Raw genomic sequence first — 12,483 nt, 5'->3', positions numbered from 1 at the left:
GCTGTGGCCACCCCAAAAAGAGCAGGTATCAAAAAATCTAATGAGCATATAAAAAAATTAATAAAAACATAAGAATGGCATAATACTGACACCCCTAATTCCTACCACTAAAACAAATCAATTCCACTCTCTCCACTCCCCTTCAGGTCTTCTCGAACATGGGCTTGCCTCCCCAAAAAAGAGAAGTATCAATGACTTGACAAAGTCTGAAGAATTTTTGTAGAATTTACAAAGGTAATGCACGTATTTTATGGGCACAAGTGGGCAGACTGACTTAAAGTGTCTACATCATGCAATGCGACACTGTGCATGGTGAAGGCATCCCCAAGCCTGCTAAAGATTCACAGCCTGCAGTGAAACACCATGTGGTAGTGTGGACTCTGAAGGCAGTGTAGCTGTGGTGCTGCAAACAAGCTAGTAAGCCTTGCTCTTGCCACAGCACTTTGAGTTTTGGAGCGACTCCATGGTAGATACCTGAAGGATCTCAGCTCTGTTGCATGGTGAAGACTTGCTTTACAGAAATTGCTGTATAGGCTGTATTAGAAAGATCTAACTTCTCATAAGCTTTGCAAGCGCTTCAACCCATCTTCTTGATGTGTACCTCAGTTTTGAAATGAATGCCACATGCGATCTCGTGTAGTTGTCAAGGTGCCTGATTCATGAGACTGCTGACATTCCCACTCTCCCATTGCTGCCTGCATTGTGTTTACTTTGGATTACAGGGTTAGCATTTTCCATCCATTTTTTTCCTCCTGTCTGATAATACCCTCCCTGGAATCTTTCCCTCTGGGATGTGAAATGAGGATTCATCTCTCTGTAAAAAGTGTTGATGAGCAGATGACAGACTTGAACTTTACATCTACGGGGAAGGAGAAGCACAATGGTGTCGAGTCTCCATCAGCGGTTGGGACAGGACTCCACAGCTGCTATTAAATCCTACAGATTTTTGAGTGAACTTAGTACCACCGTACCATTAGGCAGAGCTAAATGAACTATTCCTTGGCAAGATCACATTATTTATAATGTTATGATGAAGTGATGCATATACTTGGATCAAATTCATGCCGCGTGTAACCGAGTCTAAGACTGTGAGACATTAACAGGCAGTTACACAGCTTATTCCAGGATTGGCTGTTGCTCTGTTATTTATCTGTCTTTGATTTGGAAGCAAGTTCAGCTTGATCTTGGAGGCTGTAGGAAGTTGAGAGCTTCATGCACAAGGGAAAGCTTTGCCATTGTAAGAAACGGAGCACAACTTTGTTTTTCTGCCAGTGTACCAGAAAGTGAAGGTGAGGATACAGCGTTTGATGTGAGGATTAATCATGCCTGTTAACTATTTGTGTCTAGCAGAATTGGGTCACTGCTGTGTTTATTCAGTGCTCTTTTAGTGTCAGATGAATAAGGAAATCACAGTGACTTTGCTTGCCTCTTCTTGCCTTGCAGACCAGGAAAGTTCCTCATGTGCTGCCCCTGGAGAGCCCCCCTAAAAGCCTGTCTCACTGGCAGTGGCTGCATCGTGCCCTATTGTCATTTGTTTTTCAGTTGGAGTCTAGTTCTGCCATCTTTCATGATATTGAACAGTAAAACCACAAACAGCATGTCCTCAGAGCTGCAGTAAGGGCACTGCAAAGGAGGGGTTTAAATTACAGCTGTGGGATTAAACCGGGTGCTGGAGAGAGACCTCAGGACGTGGAAGCTCAGTGGTGCCTACAAGAGCCTGGCAGAATGATGGCAGAGTTCACAGAACTACTGAAAAGTTATGCTCTGCTTTGAAAGTAGTTTCTGCTGCAGCAGGTCTGCAGATGCTGCACAGTAGTAGAGAAAGCCTTATTTCGAGTTATGTAAATGTTTGTTCTTGCAGTCTCTTCAGACGCTAGACGTCACAACAGCAAAAGATGAGGGAGACTTGTATTTTCTCACTCCTGGCCAAGAAAGCTGAAAAAACCCTATGGGTTTAACATAAACAATCCCAATCTATTTTAAAGAACAGCGTGTATAATCTCATCACGAGATTAATTCTCATTATTATCTTCTCTGCATCAGGCAAAGTCTCTGTTTGCTTCCAAGGTTTCAAAACCATGGCTGGAACTAAACTGAACGTACCGTCCTGACCTCCAGCCATCTGTTGGCAGCCGATAGAAATAAGTAGGCAATGTTGTTCGTGTCCGTTAGTTCCAGCATACGTTGTTTAAATCTGGCTTCATGCCTGCCAAGAGCAAAGTTGTTATATTACAACACATTACACACTCATACACAAAAGGATGAAGCATTAAACTCTTCTCTCCCTCCCCTCCCCCAAAACCAAAACTTTTTGCCCTTCTCTGCCAAACTTTGGGTTAGCAAGTCTTCCTTAAGGACCTGTACCTGCTGTCAGGGGCTCTCCTTAGCCAGGCAGAGCAACATGTACAGTGGGGAGAAATTTCTTTGACAAGCAATTATATTGCATTAGATTTTGGATCACAGCTTGTCCCCAGTGTGCCAGGGACAGGTTTTACTTCCCACAGCATATCCGCTTTTATAGCTGCAGACTGTGGGTGCTGCAGCCTTCCAGACCTCCCACAGGTGAGCGCTGCTGTGGCCCCTCTTTTCTTCCTCACAAGCAAGAGCAGAGGGCTCACCTGTCAGCTTAAAAGCTGATTTCAGAAGTTACCTGGCCAGCTGCAGGAGTCTTCAACGGGAGTGACATCTCTAAGGCTTCAACTAATATAGACTGTAGATTGATCAGTAGATCAATACCTTTCAGCTACTCAGCTCAGCTGTTTTCTGAGCCAGTCACACATTGCCTACCCAACTCCAACAACTACAATGAGGGAGAGCTGTCGATCATTTCTGAACTACAAAAATGAGCAGTGTTACCTTCACCGTCATTTGTTTCTCTCTCTTCCCATGTAATGCCCTTCACGTCTAAAAACCAGTGCAAGGATGTCAGAGTGCCTAAGAGCGGAGGTACACTTTGGGAGGGAAGGAGGAAATCTCTGCCCGTGTAAGTGTATTAAATTCATGGCACCTTGCGCTACTTTAGGTATGATCTTTTTTCCTCCCCCTCCTTTTCCCACCGATACTTTATTTTCCTCTTCACAGCCTGTAAACATTGCAAGCAACATCCCAAAACCAACAACTGGTAACAGTAATGACATGGGGAGGAGCAAAGATGCACTGAATATTCTGCTCGCCTGCCTTTCTGGCAGCAGAACTCCAGTTTTCCTAATGGAAAATCTGACGTGCTCAATCTGCATCTTTTCATCCACGTCCAGCTCATCTTCTGGGCAGTTTTAGACTTTTATCCCGTCAGATGACAAACAGCAAAGGTCACTGAAATTGCGTTCTGATCCAACTGTGCTACTTTGTGGTAAGTTACGCGAGGAGCTGCTCTATTTTATCCTGGAACATACTGAACTCAAACTGTGGAGAATGACTAACAGAACTGTTAGTAAATATGAGCTTGCTGACAAAAACCGCTGGAGACTTCAGGTTTGGTTGACAGTGGAGCACAGACAGGGAAACGTTAATGGCTTAGATTAGCACCAGAGTTCCTGGAAAAAACAAGTGACGGTTACGATGCCTAGTCCTTCCCTAGCGCTGCCTTTTGCTCTCTGCCATCCAAGCCCACATTGCTGTTTTGTAAGGCAAAAAAAAAGCCGACCGACTCCCAAGAAGTGCTAAGCTCCTTCATCTTCCTCAGGACATAGCGTGATGAAAGGCCACTCTGAGCATCTCAAGAAGCACTCAGCATGCATCGGCATCAGGCCTTAATTACGATTCACTGTTCCAATACATTGTTCTGGTCGATAAAGCTTGTTACGACATTTCATGTTGAGCACTGCCAGACATCTCTTCGACACAGCGACATTTTCACTTGTCCTGCCACAGTCCTCACTGCGGCACTCTGAACTAACAGCCTAGGTCCTAATGCTAGCTTGAAGTGATGAAGCAGTCTTAAGCTGATCAGAGAGGTGTGTAAATAGCATTGCAGTGAGATCTGCACCTGTCTGAAATGCTGCAGTGTACAGAATGAATTTCACTGAATTTCACCGACTTTTTAGAGTTGGAAGGGACCATAAAGATCATCTAGTCCAACTCCCATGAGCACAAGTTACGCTTACTGGGGAGCAACATCAAGCTGGCACTTTTACAGTCATGCCAGCTATAATGTAGTGAATATACAAGGAGAATTTGGTCTGTATTTCATGTAGTAAGTAGAGAAAAAATATATGCACGGAAAGTTGGAAAAATTCTCTGAAGCTTCTGGAGTTTATTTTTCTATTTTGATTGACATGGCTAGATTTTAGACTACTAAGATCCAGTTCTGTTCTGCTGTAGTTTTCTTGGGAAGCCTCCCTTGTTGCATACTGCCTTTCAGCTGGAGAGCGCTATCATGATGTTTCCCTGCCTGAGTGGTGGGTTAAATACAGAAATGATTCAGGGGCACGTGGATAGCACAGCTTGTAGCATACACCCGGGGGGTCTGAAGGGGTGGTGCCTGTGCCTTCCCAGCAAAGAAGAGCTCCCTGCTGTCCAACCAAGGCATGGTTAAACTAGACACCTTAGAAGTTTAAATACCGAATCCTAAAGATGTCATCATCCTTAATTCAGCAGAAAACTCATACAGATAAATTAGTGTGTTTACACATAAGTGAATACACTTATGTGTATATACACATAAGTGTTTAGAGGCATGGCAAAGCAACAGGAAAACAAAACCCCTTCCCTTTTTGAGATGGCTTAATTAAAGTCCACCAAATCCAATAATTTGCCCTCAGACATGCTCTAAGCAAGCTGCACGGGCCAGACCAAAACCCAAGCCTCCCTCTAATCATTTCTTTTACTGACCTGAATGCTCTAATGGTGGTAAGGCCTTCAGCGGTCTCGGAGAAGTGACAGAGTAAAGGTAGCTGGGTGCTGTCGTCAAGTTCCTGGAGGTCCCTGGGAGCATGAAAAACAACAGCAGCCATTACAGTGTGAACACCTCCGTCTGTAGACATTTTACTGCATAACAGACAGGAATAGACGGCTTCTGTATTGCACATATTCTTCCCAGGATCACACAAAACAGTATTTCTATAGTATAGAAAGACACTGACATGGGAATATCACGTTTCTCTTTTGCCATAGGAGCCCTTGAATCACCTCCCAGCCACCTCCATGATCTAGCTTTTGGTCACAGCTAAGCTTCTCTTTGTCCCACAGCGATACTGACATTATCCCGTCTCTGCTGGATAAAAACCTGCTGTCCATTTTAGCCGGATTAAAATTACTTTTTATTCTCAAACATTCTGATTTATTAATACAACTACTATAATCAAATTCAGAACAGTTGATTTTAAACTTTATAGCATGTTATTTGTGGCTCTTAAATTAGGTTTAAAATATAGTTTGTGTATCTGCAAGTTTATTTTATTGCAACTGTATCAGCTAGGCTAACAAACAGGGTGCCTTTCCGTATAAACATTGCCTCATTTTTGAGTATCTGTAAGTATGTAACATGCTGAACGTAAAATATAACCAACTATAGCACTATGACACTACTATTTGTAGTGTTAACATTGTCACAGTGGTTGAACTAGACACAGCACGGACAGAGAAATAACATGAATGAGAAATTTCCTCAACTATTCAGCAACGGCATTTTCAAGACCTGGATGGTGCAGTGGTATTTTAGTCTAAAAAGTTCCAGTCTCCTGAAACAGGAACGTTTTCCAAACCGCAGAGACAAATACATCTTTCTGTAACACTCTGCCATTGGCATAGCAGCCAGTTGTATAAACAGAAGAGAGACCAGATCACTAGATATTTAAACTCTTTATTAAAATCCTACTATGTCTGCCCACTGCATTAGATAGGCCAGGAGAAAGAACTGCTCCATGATGCTGAACGTTCCAGTATACACAACTGAATTTGGTGCTTATGTTTTGATGATAAATATGCTCTTGCAAATTTATGATGGAAAATACATAGAAGTTTTTGAGAGATGTAATGGAAAATACAAAAAAGAATCAAAGTGCTGCAAGAAATACTGTAAATATTTGCATTTCTAAAAATTAGTGAAGCTTATATGCCTGGAAAGTACTGCATGCAAGTAAGTTATAAATACAGGCTGAAGCTATTCCTTTATCCTACATTTCCTGAGACTATTTTTCTAGAAATCAATTGGATTTATTAATTTCTACTGTGGACTGAAAGAATACAAGTCAACCCTGGATGCTTCACAAGTGATTTAAAAGAGTTTAATTCAAACAGACTTTTTTTTTTAAAAAAAGCACTGCTCATACAGATTTTCCCAGAAAAATGTAAGGGAATAAAATTAATGAGGTAGTTATAGACTTGCAGAAGATCAGCAATTGCAGAGCCAATGGGTGCACGTGTGTGTTTGTGCTGACCTACAGGGGTGATCAACTCCTCGGCAGCTTGCACGGTATGGCTATTGGTACAGCACGTGGAAAAAACAGGTTTGGAAACAGATGGAGACTTTACTCTCACATATAAAATCACAGACAGAAACTGTAGTATTTCCCTGGGGTCTAATACATCAGATTTTGCCTACTCTTGTGTATTTTAAGTAAGAAGTTGCAACAGCGTGAACTGCTATGTGTACAGGGAGGCACTCAGGAGACCATAATACATTTTAAGAATGAAAACCAGGTCTCCTGATTCCTTAGCCACCTTGAGACCTGGTGTACTGCCATGTACAGCATTAGTTCCTGGTGGGGAAAGAACAAGATTTCTGAAAAATCTCAGAGAATTTAAGCAAATTATTTCAGAATAAAACATTTTTGTTTTGTGAATTCTGATTATAGAGTTTTCTTACGAATCAATGTCCTTGGAAATTCTGAGGAAATCTGACGAAAAGTAGGCTAAAGCAAGGCTAAATTATGGATACGTTGCTCTGTGCGCCTCCTGCTCCATTGATTTAAGAGGAATAACTCTTAAACTGAATGACAAAATTCAGGCTACCTAAATAAAAGTATTGTCCGTGAAGCCAACTGTACTGGAATGCTCAGTTGGAAAGCACCGTGTCTCTTCACTGGATGCTACCAAACAGCAGTTAATACTTTGCCATGTGCATACTGCAAAGACAGGGCCAGAAGTGACAGTTGCTAATGATGGTAGGTTATTTTGGCCTCCCTGCAGGTCAGCAGGCACCTTGATGGGTGTTTTCAAGTATCTGAAAGTGGAGTAAATCTGGCTGTAAATCTGGCCAGAAATCTGGCTGAAAAAAAAAAAAAAGCATGACCGACTGAATTTAAGAAAAAACTTCAAATGGCTTGCTTAAGATATTTTACTAAATTATATAATGGATTTAACACTAGAAGCATGACTTGAAGAAATCATAACACTCTTTTTGCTGAAAAAATGTACTCTTTATTGCCAGCAAGGCATACTGAATATGAAATGTTGCTGTACAATGGAAATGACTTTCTGTGGAGACTTTTTCCCCAATATGAAGAAAAAGCCGTGACTGACTTTAATCCAGGCAGTTATTTTCCATTCTCTACTAACCCTCAAAAGGTCAAAGAGGAGCTTTTGTCCAGATGCAAGCTGGCTCAGTTGATTAACAAACTTCATGCTCATCTGACTCTATAGCCAACAGTGTACAAAAGTGATGCAACTGGTGTTACTTCCCCAAATACCCCATTTGTAGTCAGGTCAGCTAGAAACATCCTCCAATGTGTGTCTCAAACTCATACCTCAGGATCAAAAGCAGGATGCCATGACCATTTTCCCCTTACGCTAGGTCCTATAACCTCACATTCTATCACGATTCTTATGTACATTTTTTTAGAAAGAAATTTTCAGGACGCTTTTTAAATACATACTTGGAAGCAACTCTGAAGTATTTCTGGATGAAATAAAACGCTATCCCGAGAGGCACGAGGGCGACAAGGAACCATGGAGTGGCGTAGGAGATCATTCCGATGGCTGACAGGCAGAGTAAGGTGGACCGGGTAAGAGATTCCAGGGTAGGAGGAATGTGCTAGGGCAAACAAAAAACAAGCCTAAGGCAAAAGTTACTGGTAGTATCATGATATGCCTTTTCCTATAGAGGACCATAGGGAAAGTGGAATGACACCACTGTGAACTCATTGATACTCTCCTTATATCAGAAGCCTTTATGTTTATGTGGGTCTACTACTCAAACATGCACAGGTTAAAAAATGAGTGAGTATTTTTTTTTCTAGAGGTCAGTGTTTCAAAGATCATGGGGAAATAGGAGCTATTTCCACCTCATTTATATAACAGGCAACAAAGAAGATTGTTCTTGATATCCCAAATATTTAGAGATGCTTTCTCAGAGCCTCGTCATTTTCCTTCCACGTTCCCATCACCCTTACATGCAGGATTATTGCTCATCCACACATTTTAATTCACACCCACAGTGAAAGCATTCCTTCCTCTTCCTGAATGGCCTAAATTCACATGTGCTACAGCCAGGATGGAATATCTATTTGTCATGTGTACTCCCACTTAAAGTTATTATATTCTACCCTGTTTCCTGTTTTGAGCCCAAAATTTGGTGTTTTGCTAATCCAGATCTTCCAACAGAAGCAACCAGTCTGCATATGAAGAAATTGAGAGTCACCACCTCCCACGATGTTTATTCTAGTGGTTACCTGCCCTCGTTACTACAAATATGTGTACTTTCTATTTTGAATTTGTCTATTATCATTCGAGGAGCCTGGTTTTGCTATGCCTTTACCTACTGAATATTTTAATACATCATCTTAATCAGTAGCTAAGTGAAAATTTGCAAAGCCAAGATGTAATGAACCAGAATATATTGATACGTCTACCTGATCAATAATATTTGTATCAGCAGAGAAGCGATTCAGAATTAGCCCCAACGGAGTCATGTCAAAGAACCTGTTAAACAAATTAAAAACAAAAAGTTACCTGAAAAGGAATTACAGTTTTAGATAAAAAGCCCGATCAGACAGAATACAGAGCTGCATCCAGCCATTTTCTAAATCAAAGCAGTAAATATGAAGAACATAACAGATCATAATGTCTGCAACCTCACTATCTAAATGCTTCTCTTGGCATTTCCACCCCCAAAAAACTTTTAAGTCTCCTCTTACAAAAACGTACTGTCCTGCCTCCTGCTCTTTCATCAACGGTCCCTCAAGATTTAAGATCCCTTCCAAAGACCCCAGTTGCTGTCCCTGGTCGCTGCTCAACCTCCTGCACCAGGACTCAGTTGTTTCATGAAAGCACCATGATAACTGTATTTGTTATGCAGGCATTCTTTTGGCCACGCTGCTGCCTGTGAGAGACTGTGGTTATTGTGCACAGAACCTGTCCCTGGCCATCAGAAGAAGCCACATCATTTGACACCATGCCAATTGCTCAGAGCTGGAGCTGGGTGCCCTGAAGCTAGAACTGCACTCAAAGCCTGCCTTGACGCCCCAGCCTTGAAGGGGGTGTCAGCTATCATCTGACGCGTTTCAGCCAGATAAACAGGGGACAGAATTTCACATGTTCTGACATAGAATTTTTTTGCCCCTGATTACCTCACCAGCTATTTTCATTTTTTTGAGGCCTTGAAGGAAACAGGGCAAACGCAAGAGCTTTTCACAGGAATACCCTCCCAGTTACAAAAAGGACAGGTTTTGACCACGTAACTTTTCAGGAGGAATGTTATTTTTGCAGTACCTGATTGGTCCAAGGATGATCTTGTTGAGGAGATTATGGTGTAGGTTCTTGGCTGCTGTGAGGCCCATCCACTCCACAGTCAGAGATGTGATGAGGCAAAGGACAATCCCTGCTCCAGAGAGGATGCTGAAGACAGCTACATGATAAGTCTAATAAAATGACAAATACATCAGTCCTAGAAATAAACACACATTTCTCTTTTCTACTAGGAAGTTCCCAAGGTACCTGGACATCACTTATATTACATAAATCTTTGGGAAATTAAAAAGCGATGACAGAACTGCAATTCATTAAGTTCACATAATTAGAAGAACTGGAAGTTCTAAGATCCCTCAACCTACTGATCAGTACCCTTCAAAACCTTGAAGGGACAGTACTTAGAACTGTGAAGATAGACTAACTGGACAAATACAAAAGTATGCAAACTTAGCCAAGAAACTCAGACAACCGAAGTAGAACCTCTCAAGAAATAAGGCATTTGGGAGATGTTGAAAAGTTCCACTTAATTAAGCACCACTGAAATTCCCAGAGCAAATCCTAAACTAATCTGCCAGGGTTACAACACGTTTAAGCCTTCTGAAAGTTTACTAAGTGGTTTCCAGTAAGATATTTGTATATGAGTCAAATTTACAGCTACAAGCATATTGCATTTAAGTAGTATATTTGAAGACTTTTTTTTTCTGTCAGAACATTACTGGACAGCCAGTAATGTGGAAAATGGAGTCACTGACTTAGGTGTTCCTAAGATCCACATGAGAAAGTTTAGTATGAGATTCCTTCCTTTGAAAAGTCAATATTTTTTCTAATCTCAAACATGCTTCCGTATAAGTTTTGCATGTTTGAAAAGACTGATAAAATTTGAATTGTCTTATGGTTTAGCATAAACAATTCATCCATCCAATATAATAATCAATCTTACTATATATATCTGTCTTTCCAATCTAGCTGGCTTCTAGATGAACAGCAATTAATTACTTTAGAACATTTTTTTTTCCCCCGTCAGGCTCCAAGATACGGCCCACCTTATTTGTGCTCTTAACGTCATCAATGTTCCTGACTTCATTTGTATTGTCCATGGATGTCCACGTAGCAAGCCAATAATCTATGGCCACTATAACCGAGTGTTTCAACAACTTTGAGAAAATCATCAGAAAGAGCAGGAAAAATCCTCCAGAGGTTAGATATCTCCAGCAAGTTTTCCATGGCATCTTTGTCCTGAGCCTTAAGACAGTTGACATATTATCATCTTCATCTTCTTCCTCTTCTTCCTCTGTGACTCAGAAATTTGATCATATTAGCTTGGATGCAGTACTAAGAGTTATAGCTGGTTTTACTGGATTTGGTTGACTTTTTTTTTTTTGTTTTGAATTTTAATAGCAAAATTCAATTTGCCATTTAAAACCAGCAAACACTTCAGACATATTCTCATAAGACTTCCCTGTGCTCTTTGAGCAACTCTATAGACTGTCAGTCATTGACTTGTTACAGGTTCGTTAATAAAATATTTTTCTAAGTCAGATCTTCAGTATTGACTCTTTATAGTAAGAGACTGGGCCTTTCCCAACCCATTCAGCTACAGCAGAGCACTTCGGGTCACATGGAAGATTCTAGAAAGCTCTCCAAAGCTTTCTGCCCAGAGGCTCTGTCATCTGTTGTATGAAAGAGTTCAATTTTCCCTTCATTCAAGAATACTAGTTTTGTCTATGATCAAATGCTAATTGTTCACATTTTACTGAAATACAGATAGTGGAAGACTTTTGCTATGGGAAATATATATTTCATAGGTGCATAAACATGACATTTAAATTCTTTTTTCTTTTTTTTCCAGGTAATAAGAATGAACATCTCACAGCCTTCCAGGCTGCACTTGGGGAAGAGAAATGTTGACCTTGTCTTGACAACCCTGAACTACCAGCATTTCCATTAATTTCTGATTTTGAACATTAAAAATGAATTAATAAGGGGTGTCGTGATGGGTCTTGTTGCCAGCTTCCAGTATCCTACCATTCTGGCCCCGACCCACTTTAAAAGCGATGTGAATCTGAATCTGCACCTCTAAAAAAGCAACAGGACTTGGAGCGAACAAGAAGCTAAGCTTGAGAACAAAGCCTAAAGCTTCTTCCATAAATCGCCTCAGCTAGAAAAATAGCAGGTTAACTCCATATCCAAAAAGGAACTGAAAATAGCTACAAGTTTGATCACATGGTGGTATTTCATAAGCCCAGAACAGACAATTAATAGATATCTCATGAGGGACATTATTTATGCCAATGACTAGGCAGAGTTACCTCAATTCACTTCAATTACAATTCTTACTGTTGTTTTACTTCTATCTCACCTCTCAATACCTCCAGGCAGTATGAGTTAGCAAAGAAATTAACTTGTTTTAGTACACCCTTATCCCCGCACAATGTTTAGAGAAATCTGTGAAGAATCCCTCAAACAAGTCATATTGTAAACAGGTCAAAGTATTAGTCTTTACACTGTTACTAACAAGTGTCATTAACATCTTCATACTTCATTGCTATGAACTGCCAGCTATTGAAGTGGAGAGGCAATGAAACATGGTAATAGAGTAAGTAAAGTGAAATGATAAAACATACCTTCATCTTCATCTTCCAGTTGTGATTTAGATTCTCTGGGGTACATGGCCCTTCTGAGGGTTTTTCTCTCAAGAGTAGCCTGGTCAGCTTCCATATCCTGTAACAAGGAAACTTATTTATTAATAAAGCTTAGCTGTCTGCCGCTGTGGTAGCACCAACAATAATCTCAAAGAGACTTTATTTGGATCATTTAGCTCACAGAAGGAAAAGCACGGTATCTTTCAAAAAATCC

The 12,483-nt window shown here is 40.8% G+C and overlaps 1 protein-coding gene across 1 annotated transcript in view; it reads right to left on the bottom strand.

Annotated features, from left to right (window-relative positions):
• Positions 1–12,483, bottom strand: part of ABCC9 (ATP binding cassette subfamily C member 9) — a 73,025-nt gene that overhangs the window by 14,603 nt on the left and 45,939 nt on the right. The window contains exons 24-30 of the mRNA XM_074168907.1: positions 12,252–12,348; positions 10,689–10,918; positions 9,649–9,797; positions 8,790–8,859; positions 7,815–7,972; positions 4,831–4,923; positions 2,104–2,206 (exon numbers count right to left, since the gene is read on the bottom strand). Coding sequence (XP_074025008.1) covers positions 2,104–2,206; positions 4,831–4,923; positions 7,815–7,972; positions 8,790–8,859; positions 9,649–9,797; positions 10,689–10,918; positions 12,252–12,348 — 900 coding nt within the window. The remainder of the gene's footprint in view (positions 1–2,103; positions 2,207–4,830; positions 4,924–7,814; positions 7,973–8,789; positions 8,860–9,648; positions 9,798–10,688; positions 10,919–12,251; positions 12,349–12,483) is intronic.

Source organism: Numenius arquata, chromosome 2, assembly GCF_964106895.1.
Source record: "Numenius arquata chromosome 2, bNumArq3.hap1.1, whole genome shotgun sequence".
Lineage (NCBI taxonomy): Eukaryota > Metazoa > Chordata > Aves > Charadriiformes > Scolopacidae > Numenius > Numenius arquata.
This window is presented reverse-complemented; position numbering and strand designations above follow the sequence as displayed.